At 37.3% G+C, this 21,629-nt stretch overlaps 1 protein-coding gene across 10 annotated transcripts in view; it reads left to right on the forward strand.

Annotated features, from left to right (window-relative positions):
- Window positions 1-21,629, forward strand: part of LOC109409693 (aspartyl/asparaginyl beta-hydroxylase) — a 54,116-nt gene that overhangs the window by 6,975 nt on the left and 25,512 nt on the right. For 4 of the 10 annotated variants that reach the window (XM_062854586.1, XM_062854585.1, XM_062854587.1 and 1 more), the window contains exons 3-10: window positions 5,222-5,797; window positions 18,621-18,812; window positions 19,178-19,537; window positions 19,966-20,141; window positions 20,212-20,319; window positions 20,395-20,574; window positions 20,665-20,887; window positions 21,139-21,261. In XM_062854586.1, coding sequence (XP_062710570.1) covers window positions 5,222-5,797; window positions 18,621-18,812; window positions 19,178-19,537; window positions 19,966-20,141; window positions 20,212-20,319; window positions 20,395-20,574; window positions 20,665-20,887; window positions 21,139-21,261 — 1,938 coding nt within the window. The remainder of the gene's footprint in view (window positions 1-5,221; window positions 5,798-18,620; window positions 18,813-19,177; window positions 19,538-19,965; window positions 20,142-20,211; window positions 20,320-20,394; window positions 20,575-20,664; window positions 20,888-21,138; window positions 21,262-21,629) is intronic. The other 6 variants (XM_062854590.1, XM_029870162.2, XM_062854588.1 and 3 more) reach the window with 5 other exon arrangements.

Here is a 21,629-nt window from a genome sequence, read left to right on the forward strand (position 1 = left end):
ATGTAAACTAGATTATATTGATAAAAAATGACAATAAAACAAATTTTGATACAATCAACACTATGAACTATTTTTATTGTTTTTACTTTTACGATACATAGAAGTTCAAACAAATGTCAGTTCACTATTGTCAGCATGGGTCAAGATATCTTTTAATTTATTGCATGTTAATTTCAAAGTGTTTTAAGCTTAACCTATTTTGTCAATCATTTTAAATTTTAGAGCGCGAAATATCTTATCGAAAGCTTGTGGATCTGTTTTTGGATGGAAAGGACGTTGATCGAAGATTGTGAAACAGAAAGTCCATGAAACTGACATGTTCATGACCTACTATGCATCGTAAAAGTAGAAACAATAAAAATAGTTCATAGCATTGATTGTATCAAAATGTGTTTTATTGTGATTTTTTATCAATATAATCTAGTTTATATGCAATAATTCGAAAACAGTAGGCCGTGGAATTTTGACGTCTAAGAAAGAGTTGTTTATTCAGTCAAAATAAACAACTTTTTCGAAGACATAAACTCTCTAATGTGTAACAGTAAAAAGTTACATGCTGACATTACTTATATTTATACTGTTACTAAAAATCTATTATCTCAAAAACACCAAAAAACACCTCTCCAATTTTTTGGCAGCATGTTCACCTAGTATTGCTTCGTATTTGCTGAAAATTTTATGTTGCGATTTTTTGCGCTTTGTGAGATATTAAGGGTTGAAATTCACACTATTTTTCCGAATTTGTATTTTTATTTTAAATTTTTAATGATAATATTCAACATATTCCCGTACAATGTGATTGGCTTGACACATATGCATTAGGAAAAAAATTAAACTCACATGGTTTCTGGTAAAAATGTCAAAAATAGCTTAAAAAACTGTTTTTTCATTGATTAGCTTTTATTGTTAAAATAACTCGAAAACAGTAGGCTGTGGAATTTTGACGTCTGAGAAAGAGTTGTTTATTTTGCCAACATAAACAACTTTGCCGAGGACGCCAAGTCTCTAGGACGTAAAACAAAGAAGTTAGGTGGTGGCGCCACCTATGCGGACGAGTTGCAAACTACTACGTTCTAAGAAATAGATGCCCCTGCTGATGTCAAACAACTTTGTCGAAGACACTATGTGTCGGAAATGCTTCGTTTTGGAGTAATTAATTTAGTTCCGCTAGATTGCGATTCTGGCCCTTAGTGGAATGGCGTTTCAGGTTTTGATGGTATATTTTTTTGATAATAACGGTAAATGAAGCACCGTGTGGAGGTGTTGTAGCTTTTACAACGGCGCGCGTGTTATTTGTTGAAACGTTGGAAAAATGTGAATCGAATTTATTTTTTTGAAAACTATCAAAATACAATGATACATATTGCCCTTTTTTCTGGCATATTACCAGGTTTGCTGGTATGTCTGAAACATACTGGAAAAACTTGTAATTAGAAGGCACGAAATGTTGCTAATTGACAAATTGAGAGATGAAATTTGTGAAAAAAATCGCGTTCTGGTGGGATTCGAACCCACGACTCCGTATTCGCTAGACAACTAGTTGGTTAAAGCGCCGGTCTAGCGAATACGGAGTCGTGGGTTCGAATCCCACCAGAACGCGATTTTTTTCACAAATTTCATCTCTCAATTTGTCAATTAGCAACATTTCGTGCCTTCTAATTACAAGTTTTTCCAGTATATCAAAATACAGTCAAAAAAATGAAAAAATGAAAAAAACCCGATTTAATCCACCTATGGTGAACAGAACCCTTCTTACACTTATTAAAATTATTGTTTATTATTTGTATTTAACATATTCATTTTGAGTGATGGACCAAAAGTTCTAGAAAATATTGTGGATTTGGCATCTAGTGGATTGGTTTCCAAAATATCATCATGGACCACGGACTAAACTACCAGAAATGCAAGACAAAAAAAAAATATCTTACTTATTCTGGAATTATGTATCTTTTGTTAACTGCCAAAAGATCTTGAATCGATAAACAAATGGATAAGAAAATAAGCGAGATACACTTTGTCTAATATCTCTTAATCAGTCGAATAAATTAGCTCCGAAGTGCTTGGTATTTATGGTTATGGTGTAAAAAGGACAAAAATAATATATCTACTATGCTAATCAGTTTTGGAATTAGCTAGTTATTTTGGCTGTCCAGTTCTTGCATTTTTCCCACAATATATAAATTCAAAGCTCTCATTTAATATATTGTTAGTTTTCATAGAATTCCTGTTTATTTGTAATTTGTTATTTATCTTCTTCTTCTTCTTGGCGTAACGTCCTCACTGGGACAAAGCCTGCTTCTCAGCTTAGTGTTCTATGAGCACTTCCACAGTTATTAACTGAGAGCTTCCTCTGCCAATGACCATTTTGCATGTGTATATCGTGTGGCAGGCACGAAGATACTCTATGCCCAAGGAAGTCAAGGAAATTTCCTTTACGAAAAGATCCTGGACCGACCGGGAATCGAACCCGTCACCCTCAGCATGGTCATGCTGAATACCCGTGCGTTTACCGCCTCGGCTATATGTTATTTATATTTTTATTGAAAACAATAATCTGCTAGTAGACACTTTATATGAGGTCAGCATTATAGACTGGTCAAAAGCTTATGCAAGATAACAAACGAATATAATAATAAAAAAAGGATTTATTGAAATACTCCTCGAAAGATTTCTCAGTAACCAAATGTCCAATCTAAATAAAATTTCAGGGCCTTCTACAAGGATACTGGAGCTTTCGTTTGGTGCTAAGAGAACCCAAATCGATTGACACACGGCTGAGATATTTAGTTTGACACACTTTGTTAAAAATCTCAAAAAGTTTAGTTGTATAACTCCTAAGTACTCTTCGAAAGATATCTCAGTAACCAAATGTCCAATCGAAATAAAATTTCAGAGCGTTCTACTAGGATGTTGTAGCTTTCATTTGCTGGCAAGAGAACTCAAATCGGTTGACAGACGGCTGAGATATCAATATGCTAAATGTCAAAAATCTCTCAAAAAGCTAACCTATATGACTTCAAAGTACTCATCGAAAGATATCTCGGTAACCAAATGTCCGATCGTAATAAAATTCAATAGGGTTCTACTAGGATGTTATAGCTTTCATTTGCAACTAAGAGAATCCAAATCGGATATCAGACGGCTGAGAAACGTGCGTGACTTTTTTTTGTAACATAAGCACACACACACACACACACACACACACACACACACACACACACACACACACACACACACACACACACACACACACACACACACACACACACACACACACACACACACACACACACACACACACACACACACACACACACACACACACACACACACACACACACACACACACACACACTCACACTCACACACAGACATTTGCTCAGTTGGTCGAGCTGAGTTGATTGATATAAGAGACTCGGCCCTGCGGGGATAATTTTCTTTAAAAAAGTTCATTTAAAACAAATTTTGCGATTTTGTTTGCTTCGATATAACATAATAAAAATTAAAATGCAGTTACGTTATACCGATGTATGACTGTACAATGTGTGATTGTAGCTAGTTTCAATTAATAGAGCTCTACTACGCATAGGGGAACTTACGCATTTAAGGTAGTGTAGTTCTCTTCGTTCGTTATAGTTTATTTAACCTGTTAAACTTAAAGTTGGCGTCAAATCTTTCCCAACCAAGCTGAATAATAAGACCAAGTTTCAATCAAATTTAGCAAAAACCACCAATGACGAAGAGAACAAATACTGTGTAAAGAATTAGTTTAAGTTAAAATTCACGAATGAAAAGAAAAAAGAAGAAAATAACACCTCGTGTGTTGGTAGAAGTCTGTGGCTACATATTAAGCCAAGGACCTAGGATCGAATCCCACTCCCGACAAACTCACAAAACTCCTTCGGAAAGGAAGAAAATCCCAAGATGAACTAGCCTAGGGACAAGATACATAATATCCAAAGTCACCCTATTAATTTGCTCTTATTTTGCTAACCGACAAAGAATGAACCCCGCAGATTAATCCGGTCAAAACATGATGCGCAAAATGTGTCAGCCGGATTTGCGCATTTTGCAGAAAAATTTACTTTCCATTTCTGACCGGTCATGGCTTGCTTGTCTAACGGATAGAAGCCAATTAATCCTGTCTGTCCTTTTAGCCGTTCGAAAGACACGCCCACGCCACTGCTGGGCTACAAAGCAAACAGCGCAAAATACGGTAAACCATCAACAACACATTACTCGTTGTTTTCAAATTGTCATACGTCGGAATCGGAACCGATGTGTCCTCGCCACGAGGATCAGGTTGTCATCCTATATAGTGCAACTACCTTTTTGCACGGTGATCCTTTATTACGCGGTCATAATGGCGTAGTAAGAATTCCCAGCGCAATTTGTACCGGCCTAGGTCAGCCGACCTATCGAACACACTCTGCGCGCTTTTATGGCCCTCGTTTGTTGGCGGAGCGGCGGCGCATCTTTGTGGTGCAGTTCAAAAGCCGCTTGGCGCTGCCGGAAGGCGCTGATGATGACTAAAAATAAATAAAATTCAAAAATTGTGAACGCGCCAAAGTGGTGGTCGCAGTTGGTCATGAGAGGTTTTATTTTGGTTTGATAATCGTAAAATTAAGTTGGAAAATATACAAAGAATGCCATGCCAAAAGCCAAAAGCGGCCGGCAGCGCAAAAAGAGAGTGAAAGTTATACCTAGCATGGGACGTCGCGACGCGTCAGTTGGGGGCGCATAGATGGCTACGACGACGAGCTAGCAGAGATTTGGCTTTGGCTACTGAGATTTCTGCTAGACCTAGCACCCGACTACGGTTGCCACGCTAGGGTGGCGATGTGCGCGTGAGGTGATGCCGGCCATTTGGAAAGAAATCACATGTTTGATCTATTAATATATGGTGGATATTTTTTTAGTATGTACGTGCCGGTCTATTTTGCTTATTCAACGCACGTTGCTGGGGAAACATTTCTCTCTGTTTGAATAAATAATTTAATTAATATGTAATGAGATAGTCATGAAACCTACAAAACAATGCAATAGTGAAGATGTCCGGGTTCAAAAAATAAAGCTAGGTACCTAGTAACAAAAATATTTAAATGATCCACTAATCGCCATCTTTCTTTAAGGGTTTAAAATACATAAGGGATATGTTTCCATACTTGTTTTCTCGTCTATTCCCAATACTCACCTGCATCTCTCCTTTTTTCCTTTACAGATGATGAGGACACCGTTAAGGAAACCCCCGCTCCCAAGGTGACGGCCGGAGCCGCCCAGGCTGCCACTCAGCCAGGTGACATTCAGATGCACGTGCACAATGATCACGGTACCGGAGGACACTGGTGTGCAAAAGTTGTGTTCTTTATTCTCCTGACCGGGTTGGGTGCTCTGATTGGTTTGATCATTCTCGAGAATCGAGGTGTTTCGAATGCCGACACGCCCCTATCGGAATCGCGATACGCCGAATACTTTGACGGGTGGGTGGACGAAAACCGTGAAGATGATCATCACCACGAGGAGATTCTGGAAGCGTTGAATCAACTGGATGAACACGAAGATGAAGAACACGGTGACCATGGTGGTGACGATCATGGTGAAGAAGAGGAAGAAGATGATGGGGCTCCTTACGCCGAAGAAGAAGACCATGATGAAGAACGTGAGCTGGAAGATGAAGAAGACGAAGGTGAGCTTCCGAAGTTAGACGACGACGAGGTAGAGGAAATTGTGGCCACCGAAAAGAAGGTCGTTCGGCAGGAAGCGCAAGCTGCAGCGGACGATGAAGATGACGATGATGGTAAGTTGAGATATTTGTTTTAACGCGAACGCTTCCGATACAATCTCCTACGTACAACTATGAGATATGAGCAAATGTTGCATCGCTAGTTTTTATGATGGCTTTTTTTTTTAACCCGCAGTGGGATGGACAAACTAACCTGGGTGGTCACTCAACTAGAAGCATAACTTTTTTGCGACTATTAGTATTATGTTGAATCTCACGCCCGCCAAACTCATAAAATGTGAGTTCTTCCTTCGGGAGAAAAGTAATGCGTAAGACCCGAGAAGAACTAGTCCCGGGTTGAAAATCTCGTCAATGAAAACAAAAAAAATGAAAACATATAACAAATGTAAAAAAAGATAATGTAGCCTTGTTGTAGGGATTTTCTATAAAGGGTTTGTCTGGGTTTTCTACATGCATGACCCAATAAGAGATATTTTTGATAGAAGTCTTGAAGAAATTGAAAATAAATCCAACCCAAGTAACCACAAGCATTATATCATTACATTATTTCAGTCGTATTATAGATTTGCTAATGCAAGATAACTTTCACTCATTATCTGTCAAGTAATGAAGCTTTTAATATACGTTATGGATGCATTGAAGCATTATGGATTTTTGACAGATCGATATAGTTCTATAGGGCCGTTGTTTAATGCTTCATTGCATTACCATGATGGCATCCAATAATGCAAGCATTTATTACTTCATATATGCATTTACTAAAGCTTGCATCGTTGTAAATAGAAAAACCCTCAGTTCGAAAAAAAAATCGGAAAATACTTCAAGAAACAGAATCATTCATAACAAAAGAAAACCAAACCCAAGTTTTCATGGATTGCTGTGTTAAACTCAGATGATTATGCTGTTTAACTTATCGGTTTCTGATTGCGACATGAAGCAAACCAGGTATTGAGGGAACAAAAATGATATGGTGTATTGGTTTCCTTATTATGCATAGTGCTCTCAATTTCATTATATCCAAAATTAAGGATTGAGGCACGGTTTTTATTGTTTCTTATTATTGTTTTTTTTTAATAGAAGTAAGCAAACATCAAGAACAGAATCAATCGGTTCCGTAGTTTTCTAGGATAGGATGGATTTGGGTGGGTAAGATAACTAATGGCATTCAGACCCTAGCGCAACTTTTAAGAGCTGCTGGAAACACAACAAGGCACGAGCTGAGTATATCTTACTTTATATTGCACATTTTTCCATGTGCATGGTAATTGTAGTACGCAGCGTTAGCGCGTCCGGGTTCCATCGTGGTCCAGTCTCAGCAGTCTAGGTTCAATTCCCGAAATAGAAAAAAAATACTCATCAGAACAAGAGAGTTGGATGGAATAAGGTATAAGGTATGGGTATAAGGGATGGTATAAGGAGATTGTTTTCCTTTTTTTTCTTTAGTTACCTTAAATATACTTTCAATATGGTTTCATCCCATAAGCTATAGTTGATTAATAGCTTATATATGGCACAAGCCTTTATATACTTTAGCAATGTCTACAGTAAAGCATGCTTTATATCAACAATACTAGCGCCACTTTCGACTTTAAACCTACTTTAATGATGCCTATATGACAAAACAACTTTATATTACATGCCATATAATACACTATTAAGTGAATTTAATGTTCCATATACAGATCCATGGTTACTTGGGTTTGTTAGAGACATTTCTGACTAAAATAGATAAATGGTGAAAATTCTGCAACAATACCTGTCCAAATGGTAAAAAAATCATACATTTGTTGCACTTTCGCTTTTAGCTGAGTTGAAAGAGGAATTACAGTTGATTTACTATACGCCAACCATAATTTTTTCTGTTATCATCAGGTGTGTCCTAACTATACTCAAGCAATCGGCTCAATTGGTTACTAGACAAAGGAGAAATCGCGATGGGCGTGGGAGAGGCTTATAATATACTCATTTGAACTTCAGATAGTCACCCAACTAACCAGTAAGCATTTAAAATAGCACTCCTTCAGCATTATAGCTGCCTTTACGACAAGGCGTTTAATGCTAATTAGCCGTATATACGCCTTTAGTGCTACTCCACAGCAGGTTTTGGCAAAATAACGGGCTGTCTAAGTGCTACCCCTTCAGGAACGTCGTGACAAAATGTCAAAGAAGTGTAACGGCAGTAACGCCTCGTCGAACAAAACAAAACAAAAATAGATTTACGTCTGCTTCGCGATCTCTCAGCCCGCTTCTCCGTTTCCTCATCCTTCCACACTCCAGCTGGTGATAGGTGGTACTTTTTTGCTTGTTTTAGTAGTGATTTGGGTTCGAACTTAGGATCCGAAGATACTTCTCAACCTGCTGCTACTGTTCCACGATGCTACAGCTGTAACGATGTCGTGCGTTGAATTTATCCCCAATATAAAGAATGCTACGAAAACAGCTTCAGTTCGAACACCCAAAACTTGTTTTCAAAAAGATATTCTTTTGTGTGTAGAGCTTTTTCATTTCTTTTTCGATCTGCAGCATGATTTTCTCTTCCTCTTTCGAATAATCTTATGATCCGCCCTAGGATCCGCCAAATCATCCACCTATGCAGCATCAGCGCACATTTTCCGACGAAATCATAATTAGTCATATTTTGATGGCCAAGTTCCATTAAACCCAGCTGCCGCAATGTTTGCTTCTGAGCTCTTGGATTGATGAGGAAAAAACGAAGAAGCAAATCAGATGCACAAATTTGTAAACAGAAGCATAGGTCATGTAAAAGAGAGACAACATGTGCTGTGAAATGCATAACATATCTCCCATCCTTTTTGCTCTTAGCATTTAAAGAGCAGTTGGGAAGCATTCTGATTGCTTCTGAACGGAAACATCTCAAGCAGTTGAAATGCTAATTAACAGCCTAAAGCTTTTGAGCAGCATAGCTTATGCTATTTCAAGGCAGTTATGCATTCGAACTGCTTATGTAGGGCAGCAAGCATCTCAAATGCATAATACGGGCTGCTGTACGGCTTATTTAAATGCTTAGTGGTTACCTGGGCAGTCATGTAGTCGTAAGCATTACTGGGTGTATTTGCCCTGAGCTTCCTTAAAGATCGCAGAATGCAAACTTTCAAAATCTTTCAACGAATTTGTGACGGGTTTCCTGTCAAAAATTGAAGAGCATTTTTGTTGGAATATCATATGAATCTAATCTAAGGTTGAAAATGGGAAGTGAGAGCTATATGCGACGCATGTGGTATGACTCTCAGGTCGCCATGATACTGTTATATGTCATGCATTTTGCTTCTATCATGCGGGCTGGGTGCGCCAATGTATATGCAACTCCAATAATATCTTTCACATTTTGAAAAAAAGTTTCCTCGGCTGTAGCGGGAATCGAAAGCACAACGTCTTAATGACCGACGCCGCTAGCCGCACGACCAAGAAGCTCACTTACGGGAATTGCGGAATTCTGCAAAACGTGTTCCACTTATGCACAGCTGATGTATCGATCGTGTTATGTGCATATAACTCCGATATGCGCAAGTGTCATTTAGTTTCATTAGAAGGCTTTTGAATCGGAACTGTTTATGATATAAAACGTATAACGATTCATTTGAAGTGAACGTGTCAGACTAGGGGTAAAATGTATGTGTAGCGTCTGATAAAATAGGCTCTTAGAATTATTTCAGTGGTTATAGGTTGATGTTCTGAAAAATCCAAATTTCAAAACAAACTTCTCAAGAAATAAATATACAAGTTTTCAAGAGCTAGACTACCGTGAATTGCATGTACATTTTTCTCAATTTTGAGTTTAGATCAATTTTCACTCTATTTTTTAGTATAGTTTTAACTACTGTAGTTAGACTAAGAAGACAGTGAGAAATCGTACATACCTCGTTACGTGTTTTGGTAAAATTCCTTAAATAATATTATTATTCATTACATGAGGTTTACCATTCGTGGAAGATGGCTTAGTGGAATTGTGCTTTTAAATATTGCAAACATACATTGCATATTCAACAATCACTATATAACATTTCACTAGGCCTGTCCACTTTTTCAAAAATATTCTCTGATTCTTAAGTCCACCCACATATTTTGATTGGCATCCTAAAAGAAGTAGCTGGTCAAAATTTCAAAGTTGAATCGCGTCAGCACTGATATTGATGGCCAACACGCTTGTTTGTTGACACCCGCTATAGTATGTAGCCAATGCACACTACAAGGGAGCAAAGCTACTAAGGGTCTGTTCCAATTGGCGAATTAAAATTAATTTTTATTTAAATTTGACAGTTCAACACTCAAACTTGACAGTCCTCCTAAGGAAATAACTATCGAACTGTCAAGTTTAAGTGAAAATAAATTTTAATTCTCCAATTGAGACATTGCCTAAGTTCAGTACAATTTAGAGCCACAGCGTGATTGCCTCCGTTAAGATATTTTTTGGGACGTATTTGGCTATCCCGATTTTTTTTTAATTTTTGCTCAATTCGTACAGTATTGATGTCACAGAAGCAAATTCCTGGAAGAGTTCTTGGAGAAATTCCTGGAGAAATTCCTGGAGAAAATCCTGAAGGAGTGTCTGAAGGAACTCCTAGGGGTATTCCTATGGGATTTGCTGGAGGAAACCCTGTAGGAATTCCTGGAGGAATCTCTAGAGGAAGTCTTGAAAGAATTACTGGATGAATTTTTGGATGAATCTCTAGAGAAATGTGGAAGAAATCCCTGAAGAGATTTTTGAAAAAAAAAAATCTTTGAGAAATTCTTAGAGGAATTTCTAGAGAAATACCTGGGGGAATTCTTGGAGGAGAAATCCCTGGAAGAATCCCTGAAACACTTCCCTGAAGGTATTCTTAGGGAGATTTATGGTAGAATTCCTGCGGAAATCAGGAAAAAAATCTGAAGCTATTGCTAGAGAAAATCCAGGTAGAATTCCTGGATGAGTTGCTGACACAATTTATGGAGGAAATTCTGGATCAATTCCTGGTGATTTTTTTTTATCTGTATTAACGAGATTTTTAGCCTTAGGCTAGCTCATCTCGGGACCCACGCTTCCCTTCCGAAGGAAGAACTCACAATTTCCGAGTATGTCGGGAGTGCGATTCGATCCCAGGTCCTCGGCGTGATAGTCAAGTGTTCTAACCATCACACCATTCTTGGAGGAATCGTTGAAAAAAAAAACCTGGGATTATTTCTAAAGGATTCCTCGAGAACCTGCAGAAGTTCCTGGATGAAATCGTGGAGAAATGCCTGCATGAATTCCTGGAGGAATCTCAGGAAGAAATCCAAAAGCAGGAAAAACTCCTGGAAGAACCACTGGGGACCTCTGGAGGTGTTCCTGGTGGAGTCCCTGAAGCAATTCATGAATGAATATCGAGAGGAATTCCTGGAGGAATGTCTGCAAGAATCCAAAGAAGGAATCCATGGATGAATGCCTAGGAATTCTTGGAGGAATCCCTGAAGTAATTTCTAGAGATGTCTTTGGAGGAATTCCTCAAGGAATCCCCGAAGGAATTCCTGTAGAAATGTCTGGAAAAACCCTTCAGAGGAATCCTGGTGGAATTCCTAGAGGGTTCCTAAAGGATTTCTTGTAGGAATCTCTGAAATTTTTTTTGAAGGAATCCTTTGAAGAATTACTGAAAGAAAAATTCCTGAAGGAATTTTTAAAGGAAACCCTGCAAGAATTCTCAGTTGTAACATTGGAAGAATTTCTGGAGGAATTCCTGAAAAAAATCTGGAGGAATCTCGTGAGTAATTCTTGGAGGAATACCAGGAATAATTTCTTAAAAAATTACAGATGGAATTTTGGAGATATCCTGCTTAGAAGAGTTCGTAGAGGAATTTCTTGAGGGATCTCTGTAGCAGTTCCTGAAGAAATCCCTAAAGGAATTAAAAAAAAAACCGAAGTAATCCCGAAAGCAATTTTAATGGAATCCCTGAACAGTACTGTTGTGTTATTTCCTGAATGAGTACCTTAAAGAATACAAGGAAGAATGCCTGAAAGATTCCTAAGAAAAGTTCTTGGGTAAATTCCCGAGTGAATCCCTGAAGAAATTCTTGAAGGATATCCTACAGAGGAACACCTGTAGTGATTCCCGGAGGACTATGTAGAGAAATTCCTGGTGAAATCTCTAGAAGAATTCCTGGAGTAGTTTCTGTACGCAAATGTAATTCTTGAAGAAATCCTGAAGGTATGCTAAGAAGAATTTGTGGTGGAACTCTTGGAGGAATCCCTGTTGCAGTTCCTGAAGGAATCCTTGCAGGAGTTCCAGAAGAAACCCCAGGAGGAATGCAGGAAGCAAATCCAAGAGGCATTCTTAAGGAAATCCCTAAACAGTTCCAGGTGGAAGTACTGGATTAATTTTTGCAGGAGTTCTTGAAAGAATTTCAGGAGGAATCCCTGAAGGTATCCTAAGAAGAATTCCTGAGGAAATCTGACAGAATTCCTTAAAACAGTTCCTTGAGTTGTTACTTAAATAATCACGGACGAAATTTCTGAGTGAATCCCTGGAGGAAACGTGGAGAAATTCCCGTAGAAATCCCTCCATGAATCCAGGAAACAATCCCGATTCCTGGAAGAATTTCTGTCGGAAAACACTAAAAAAATCTGATAGAATCCATGTCTGCAATAATTTTTGAACGAATTACTGTAGGAATCTTTGGATGCAATTCTTGAAAATAAAATCGCGTTAAGTACTGTTCCTTTGAATTCCACTAAGAATTTGCATCCTTTGACAGATACGTATTTCGACCTCAACTGTGAGGTCGTCTTCAGTGTCTTGTACTTCACTTGTACTTGAGTCGAGTCAAGTACAAAACACTGAAGACGACCTTACAGTTGAGGACGAAATACGTATCTGTCAAAGGATGCAAACTCTTAGTGGAATTCAAAGGAACAGTATTTAACGCGATTTTCTTTTTATTTACAGATATTCCCTAACAAGCCCAGGTTAATCATCATAGAATTCCTGGTAAAATTTTCTGCAAAGATTCCTAGAAGATATTCCTGCAGAGATATGAATTATTCCAGATTGAATTATTGGAGCAATCTTTAGTGGAGCTCTCGAAGGAATATATGGGGAAATTCCTGAAGAAATATCTGAATCCTGAAGGATCCTCGAAAACAGCACTGGAACCACTGGAGGAATCTCTGGAGCAATCCATGGTGGAATCACTGAAGGTAATAAATCTGAAGGAATTCATCGACGCATCCTTGTAGAAGTATGTGTAACAAAATCTGAAGGAATCGTGGGAGGAATTCCTGAAGCATTTCTTGGAACAAACTCTGAAACAATCACTATGGGAACCCTGCAAGACGCCCATGGAAGAATTCACGAAGGAGAAATTCCTGGAGAAGTCCCTTGAGGAATTCCTGAAACAAAGGAGAAGTTTCTGAAGAAATATCTGAAGGAATTTTTTTTTTTCTGAAAGTGTCCTTGTAAGAATTCATGAAGAAATCCCAGGTATTTTGTTCTTTGCATGACTTTTGTTTGAATTGAATACTAGTGATAATTCGTGAATTATATACTACAGTAGACGTTCGATAACTGCAACATGTTTACGTTTCACTTAGCGAATAAAATTCGATAACTGCGACAACTGACATACGTCAAAGAACTGTCAGTTGCTGCAGAATGCAGCCAATGTGCATACGGAAATCATCGCACTGCAACAAAACTGCATGCGAAAAACATCGCATCACTGTTGACATTTCGTTTTGACGGATAGCGGTGCGATAACTGCAAAATTGTTGCACTTAGCGGACTTGCAGTTAAGAAGCATTGCAGTTAAAGCGTTTGCACCGAGCGAACGTCTACTGTACTGTAAAACGGGATAATTTTGGTAATGCGGGTAACTTTGACAGTGTGACAGGCATGGTATAGTTTATTTATGCCTATGTTTAACTATGATTCTCCTTCAATTATTTAAGAAAAAGGCAAACGTAGAAATTTTGTCTTAAACGTATTTTCATTAAAACTGAGATTAAATTAAACTTTTTGGGCAAAAAATTAAAATTGTGGATATTTTTGTCATTTATCAACCCTTTCAAACAATCTGCTGTACGACTTCGTTTCATCAGCAGTAGACGTTCGATAACCGCAACATGTTTACGTTTCACTTACCGAATGTAATTCGATAACTGCAACAACTGAAAGACGTCAAAGAACTGTCTGTTGCTGCAGAATGCAGCCAATGCGCATTTGTAAAACATCGTATTGCAGTAAAAATGCATGCGAAAAACATCGCATCGCTGTTAACATTTCATTTTGACGGATAGCGGTGCGATAACTGCAAAATTAGTGCACTTAACGGACTTGAAGGCAAATAGCATTGCACTTAAAGCGTTTGCACCGAGCGAACGTCTACTGTAGTTAAATCTGTTGTGTTCGAAATTTGTCTATAAAACATTCAAAAAACCAAGTCTATAAAACATTCAAAAAAAGAGAACCATGAATAGCATGTATTATTATGTTGATGTATCGTTAAAAATATATTTTTACAAAGATAATGATTTTCGGTAGCTAAACTATCTGTGTTTTGCACTCAGTACTCCACAAACTAATTTTTAAATGTAGACTTTTGTAAAAAATCCATATTTTGATATGAAAACTCAATCTAATATAGGTACCGTAAACCGGGGTCAAATTGATCTTCAGGTCGAAATTGATCAGACGGTTTTCAGTTAGGCTGAGCATATCTATCTATGTATATATATATATATAAATACAGTGGCATACGTGGGACCGCATAACTTGCGAACGGAAGGTCCGATTTTGGTCCTCTTAGTTTTGTTCTGTTAGTTTTCATCCAAGGAAGGTTTATGAAGCAAAAAAACATGGACAAATTGAGAGTTTTTAAAAATCGATCTTCCATACATTTTGTGACCGGGGACTTGGTCTTGGATAGAAACTTGAAACGTCAAAAAACGCAGTAGGCAAGACAAAGTTTGCCGGGTACAGCTAGTTTTAAATAGTTTTCTTTCAAGTATCGTCACACTAAGAATAAATCGCAAAATTCTGTGAAATTTCACTGAAATCTCAACAGCAGAATTTTCGGTAAACTGTTCGGTGATTTTTTGATTCACCGAACAAACGGTAAAGATTGAAAATGTTCATCTGTCAAATTCACCGAACATTTCGGTGATATGTTCTACAGATTTTCTGTGGATTCGTTGTTTGTTTTTGTAGATTTCACAGAACTTTATGCGAATTTTCCACAAATTAACGGTGATTTCGCAAATGAACTATTTGCGATTAATCGAAATATTCTCAAATCAAAATCAGAATCAAAATAGGTGTTTCTCATTTACTTCAAATTGTTTTATATATTTTCATGCTCAAATCTAAACACTGCGAGGGCACACAAATTAACGTGACGAAAGTGGCTGTTCATGGGGTATTCCAATACACAGCGCTACCGCATCCACCGAACACTTCAGCCTAGCAGAATCAGCATATAGGCCAGCATATAATCAGCGAAATGACCAAAAAAAATAATAATAATATTAATAATTAGTACTTACGGAAAACACCAACCAGTCTCTTGTAACGCTATTGGAAATCGTCTAATCTTCCAAGTTGTGGGTTGTTTCCTCATTTTCACTTTACTGTAGCAATGACTGAGATACTCTCACGTAAACAATAAGCACCTATCAATTTTTGGCAACTCTCGCTTGGCAATATGGCCGACAACTGATTTTGCAGAAATTTGGTAAAAATCACAGCGCACGGTGAAAATGTTGAGGTTCACCGAACTGTAATGTAAAAGTTTCACAGAATTTGGTAATTTGTTTGCGTTCACCGAACTGTGAAATTGTGACAGTTGGATTGGAAAACATTGTATTTCACAGAAAGATCTGTAAAACCATATTTCACAGTTTTAATTCGGTGAAAATTTTCACCGAATTCTGTGATTTATTCACAGTAGGAAACATACAGGGTGTTAGGTTCATGAGTGCAAACTTTTTAAAGGGTGATAGAGGACCTTAAATGGTGACAACAATTTTTCTACGCATATGGTCAAATCTCAACCGTTACGTAGTTTTTGAACTTCCCATGTTTTTGACTCTTATTGTCTTAACTGGCTATAGCTAGAAAATGGTCAAACTTTTCGCAGTTTTTTGATCCTTATTCGAAAGATTATTGAATTTTCTATCAAATTACATCATGAATCGATTGGTTTAGTTGAATAACTAAGTTTTCTAGAGTAAAATAGCTAAAAATAGTGTGTTTTGAATTGTTTTTGTCAATTATCTTTGAAACATGCGTAATAACCTAAAATTATTTCCTAGGCAAAGTTGTGGCTCCTATTGCACTCTACAATTCGTTCTTTGACACCAAACTTCTAGCTCTTATCATTTTCTTGAAATTTTGATTTAAACGTGCGGCACAGTGCGCAAAAAAGTGCTTACCATGACAGTTGCAAATTTATGATCTGAAATGCAATGTTTAAATCAAAATTGCAAGGAAACGATAAGAGATAGAAGTTTGATGTCAAAGAACGAATTGTAGAGTAGAACAGGGACCACAACTTTGCCTAAGAAAGAATTTTAAGTTACAACACATTTTTCGAAGATAATTGACAAAAAACAAATTAAAACACACTACTTTTGAGCTATTTGCTCTAGAAAACTTAGTTATTTAACTAAACCAATCGATTCAAAGATGCCATTTGATAGAACATTCAATAATCTTTCGAACAAGGGTAAAAAAACTGCGATAACTTTGACCATTTTCAATTTATAGCCAGTAAAAAACATGGGAAGTTCAATAACTACGTAACGGTTGAGATTTGACCATATGCGTAGAACAATTTTTGTCACCATTTAAGGTCCTCTATTACCCTTTTAAAAGTTTGCACTCATGAACCTAACACCCTGTATATTAAACGGTAGGGGTATTAGGGGCATAATGGACACCCTAAGCAAATGAGTATGTTAGGCCTGTATAACAGAGAAAAACTTAACATATTATGAGTAGTCTTACAACATTAACTTGTTTCCTACGTATTTCAATCATTTACAGCAGGTAGAATGTCATTATTGTAAAGAAATAATGAATTGTAAACCGTGTGTATTTTGGGGCTGGCAGAAAAGGTATGGGGCGAAATGGACACCCATCGGGGCATAATGGACACCCCTGTATATTTTATGCTGTATCTTTGATAATATCGACCAGTTAAGTAATTTGCCTACGTAGATCAATACCAGAGATATAATACTCCATCTTAGACGAGTTTACATAACATCAAAGTTAATTAAATAAATTTTAGGCCAAAATAATCGGATTGATTTTTTCCAAACTCTCTAAAACGCCTAACAGTATGCAACGCGCGTACATCCATTCATAATTGACAGTATCGCCCCGAATCGACTACAACATTGAAATTGCTATTTTGAGTAAGTTCTGATCAAAAATATAATACTTCATCCATTGTTTAATCTGCGTATACATGTAGATAAGCTAACAATTCACATGTTTTTATGGTGGACACACTCAAGCACTCGTAATGCCTTATTTGCTGCTGCTTCGAAATTATAAGAAATCCACCATATGAAAAACATTCTTCAATTTCAATGATATTTCAGTTTGAAGGAATATAAATGGTACTTTTGAAAAATAGAACAATGACTTGTTCCTTTACAATTATGCATTAAAAGTTTTACATAAAAGTCAACGTTTTGGGCAAAAACAGGGGTGTCCATTTCGCCCCGGGTGTCCATTATGCCCCTAATCCCCCTATTTGTACGGAAACTATTTGAAGTATAGGCTTTATCTAACGGAAAATCGTCTGATCAATTTCGACACGGAGATCAATTTGACCCCGGTTTACGGTACACGGTGTTCAATAAGTTTGGAAACACAATCAAATTGAATTTATTTCCCATCTGTAATTCAGATTTTCAAAGTGAATGTATTAATTGAAAGCTCACATAATACTGATCAAATACAGTATGTGTTTGAAGTAAACTGTCCTTTGTCCTTTTGTAATAATTGCAAATGTGTCTCAAGTTCCTTTCGGCCGGCACGCACGTCTTTCATTGGTATTTCTTCTAGTTTTCATTGAGTAATGGTGTTAAGTTAAATCAAATTAGGTTGTTGTTCTCAGCTTAGTGGTAGCAACTATGACCATAAAAAATAATTTAAAAGATTTAGATTGGGTGAAGTACGGAGTTATTTTATATTGATCCTTGAAATTGCTAAAATTGTCAGGTACAGCGTTTAAATGATTATTGTTTTGTAAAAAAGCAAGGATGCGTTATATCTCAGTTTAAGCCATAATTATCTTTTACAAAACTTGATTATACCTATCCCTATTGTGGCAAATTTTGACCAGAATTGTGTTTATATAATGTATTTATGCCGTTTTCATAGAAATCAGCACAATTTGACTATACTTGCAAATTCATTGCAATATCATCACTGAAATAGCAGTGTAAAGCTTTTGTCTATTATTTTAGTTATTTTAATTTAGTATAGTGAGAGTAAACTCAAAACTTTAGATACATCTAAGGCTTATAAAAAAAAGTAGAAAAAGACGTTATTCAAAACCATATGCTGTATTTGATCAGTGTTATATAACCTTTCAATAAATACATGTACTTTGAAAATCTGTATTACAGATGTGAAATTAATTCAAGTTGTATAGTGTATCCGAACTTATTCAACACCGTGTATTCCACAAGGCTTCTCTCAACATGTTCATACTTCTAAGATTTCAATCTGTTATTATTTTTAAAGATTCGATGTGGTTTCAAATAGGTGCCCTATAGAAAACCTCGGGGTAATGCTTTCTTTTGAATTGATTGACCACCTCAACTAACAAGGTTTATTGAAAATTCCCCGTACTTTACTAAAAGAAATGATCCTCTCCCCGATCGAAATCCATATAGATACTAATGAGGGTGGTTATGAAGCCGATGATGATAATCAGGCTGACGCCGAAGAAGATGAGGAAGAGAATGATGAAGAAGAAGATGAAGAAGAAATAGAGTACAACGACGAAGAAGCCGATGATTTCGTCGATGACGGTGGTGACGAAGACGTCGATGACGATGACGACGAGAACGATAAGGAAGATGATGGTAATTCGATATTTTCCTACTTCAAATTTTAACCCGACTATTCCGAGTGAGTACAAGTGGAAACTCTCTGCCATTCCGCTACATGCGTTTTCTGCTTTGTGTATTTGCGCCGCGACGTGTTTTTGCCGATTTTTTTTTCATTTGGAGTGGTCCATCATCTTCCCAGCGCGACGGTAGACATCTCCGCCGAGGATGGGGCTTGTTTGTTGGTTTTTCTTTCTCGTTTGGCTTTCCGACGAACGTTGCGACGTCCAAAACTGCTGCAGCTTCTCAGTGATGAGTGTGGTGTGCGACTTTTGACTTGTTCCAATTGGCCGTTGTTGACTGAGGAAACAAAATTTGTTCTATTTTCCGTACGCGTGAAGCTACAAAAACAACCGCAAAGACAGTTGACGACAACGACGACGACGATCAACCTGATGATGATGATGACGACAACGTGAATGATGGAGATGATAATGATGATGGCGAGGATAAGGATACCGGTGCTGGCGATTTCGGCGACGATGGAGATGATGATAATGATGATAAGGAACCTGAATTGGAACAAAATGATGATGATGATGATGATCAAAATGATGAGGATCAGGATGATAATGACCAAGACAGTGACGATAATCATGGTCTGAACGAAGTTGATGGTGACAATGATGATGACAATGACAATGACGATGGTGATAATGTAGATGACGAAGAGTTAGACAACGATGATGATGATGACAATGGTTAGTAAATTTAAAAGAAAATCTTTACATGATGTTGCATTCCTTTTGATTGCATTCTCTATTGGTTTTGTAATGTAAAGTAACTTTATAAACGATAATTCTAAATGTTATTGAAATGTTTCCAGAATGTTTTATTCAATTTGTAAGGTTTTATTCAGGTTTTACTATACTTAGTATAAATATGAGACTATATTTTACGCGTATATGTTCCATAAAATTTTACATTTTATTGCTTATCTTTTACACTGAATCAAAATAGTATGTTTTATTGCAGTCATCAGTAACTTTATAAATAAATTGTATCAGTTAATACTTGTCAGCAATATCTTATTCATATTTGTAAAAATCACGTGGAAGTAATGAAGCGCATCACATCGTTATCTTTTCATCGATTATAAGTAGATTAATATTCGTTCAATAAATTTTAGAGCCGGCAGTCGCTGATCGTCAAACCGATGGCGACGCTGATGACGATGACAATGACAATCAAACTGCTGATGATGGTGATGATGACGATGATGCCGATGAAATTGATCAGCTCGCTGGAGAAGATGACGATGACGACGATGATACCGTTGAAGGAAACTCACCATTCGATGAGGAGGTTTGTACAGAGTTGATATAGTAGTGTTTTTTTGTTAATTCATTTATGCCTTATTATTTGTTGATTCAAGAATCAAACTAATGCTTTGAATGATCAAGCTAACAAACTGAGACCGAGAGATGTTGTACAGAATAAGACTGAAGAAGTTATAGTTGATAAGGATGCTGGAATAGAGAAGGTAAGTGATGAGTTCTTCAATCGCTTTACTCGTGCATTCGTAATTTGAGTTCGAATTTGATTGGAACACATGCAGACTGTTAGGACAAGAGATTCCATGAAGGATGAAACGCCTGTTGAACCAATCGTTAGTGCTGAATTACTAAAAACTCAAATGGATGATCTGGTAGAAAACTATAACAAACTAGCTGAAATGATGAACTTACCTAAAGAGGAAACTTTTGTTCAAAAGGATCCCAATCAAGTGAATCATAAGGTAGGAATTTGATTTTATTTTGCTGTTTTGAAGAATACATAATGGATATGACGAAGAAAAATGTATCATTCAACTTCATTTTCATTCCAGGACGATGATGATCAAGTGAACGAAGACGACAAAAAACCTACCACCGCTAACGACAACAATGACGATGATGATGAAGATGACGATGATAATGACGACTTTGAAAACTTCGTCGACAATGACGGTGGCGAAGAAGAGTACCTCGCAAAACTACGGAAGGAACAGGAGCAACGAACCCAGCAGAAACAACAAGAAGAAAAAGCCGAGCCCCGAGAAGAATCGTCTCGTAAGTATACCATCCGGATCGCTTACGATAAAACTTTTACTTTGAAATGCTACAGAATCACAATGGAAAAAATGAGGCCCCATTCATTCACTCATTTCACACCGCCCTCACCATCGAGAGAAAGTGCAACTTATAGCCTTTTCCTTAGTGAAGAATCAGACCTTTCGGAATTATTTAGATATGTTCAAAATTTCCAAATTTTCTTCGGTTTATGTGTTTCTTGCTGACCGAGCCTATTCCGACATTTCCAGTTGTGGTGCAGATCTTGGTTGGCGCAGCCCTGATCGGAGCTGCTCGTATCCTTCTGATGCCTTCCGCCCGTGGTTCTTCGCCACGGCCACAATCAGTATCCCATGACCAAACGGCGCCATCGAGTGAGTGTTAGGCGTGCCTTTCTTTGTTGTACTAAGTTGATTTTCGGTTTTTAGTTTTTCTTGATGTTACATTTTGTTTAATTTGTAGAGCTATCACTATTCACACGATTTCTTCTTATCTGACTTTGTGGCTAAATTGTTGCATGGCCTAACACCTGCCTTTAATTTGGTGTCCGTTTTTTTGTTACTTTGTTTTATAAATACTTTGAGACAAATCAATATACGAATCTTGTTCTATTCTCCTAACACACAACACCACGTGTCTGCGCGCTAATAAATTGCACTTTCTGTTACTGTTTAAAAGTTCACACATTTACACGTATTTGTAGTATATTTACAACTCAAGTTAGCAATGTTTAGGACTACAC

Source organism: Aedes albopictus, chromosome 2, assembly GCF_035046485.1.
Source record: "Aedes albopictus strain Foshan chromosome 2, AalbF5, whole genome shotgun sequence".
NCBI classification, from domain to species: domain Eukaryota; kingdom Metazoa; phylum Arthropoda; class Insecta; order Diptera; family Culicidae; genus Aedes; species Aedes albopictus.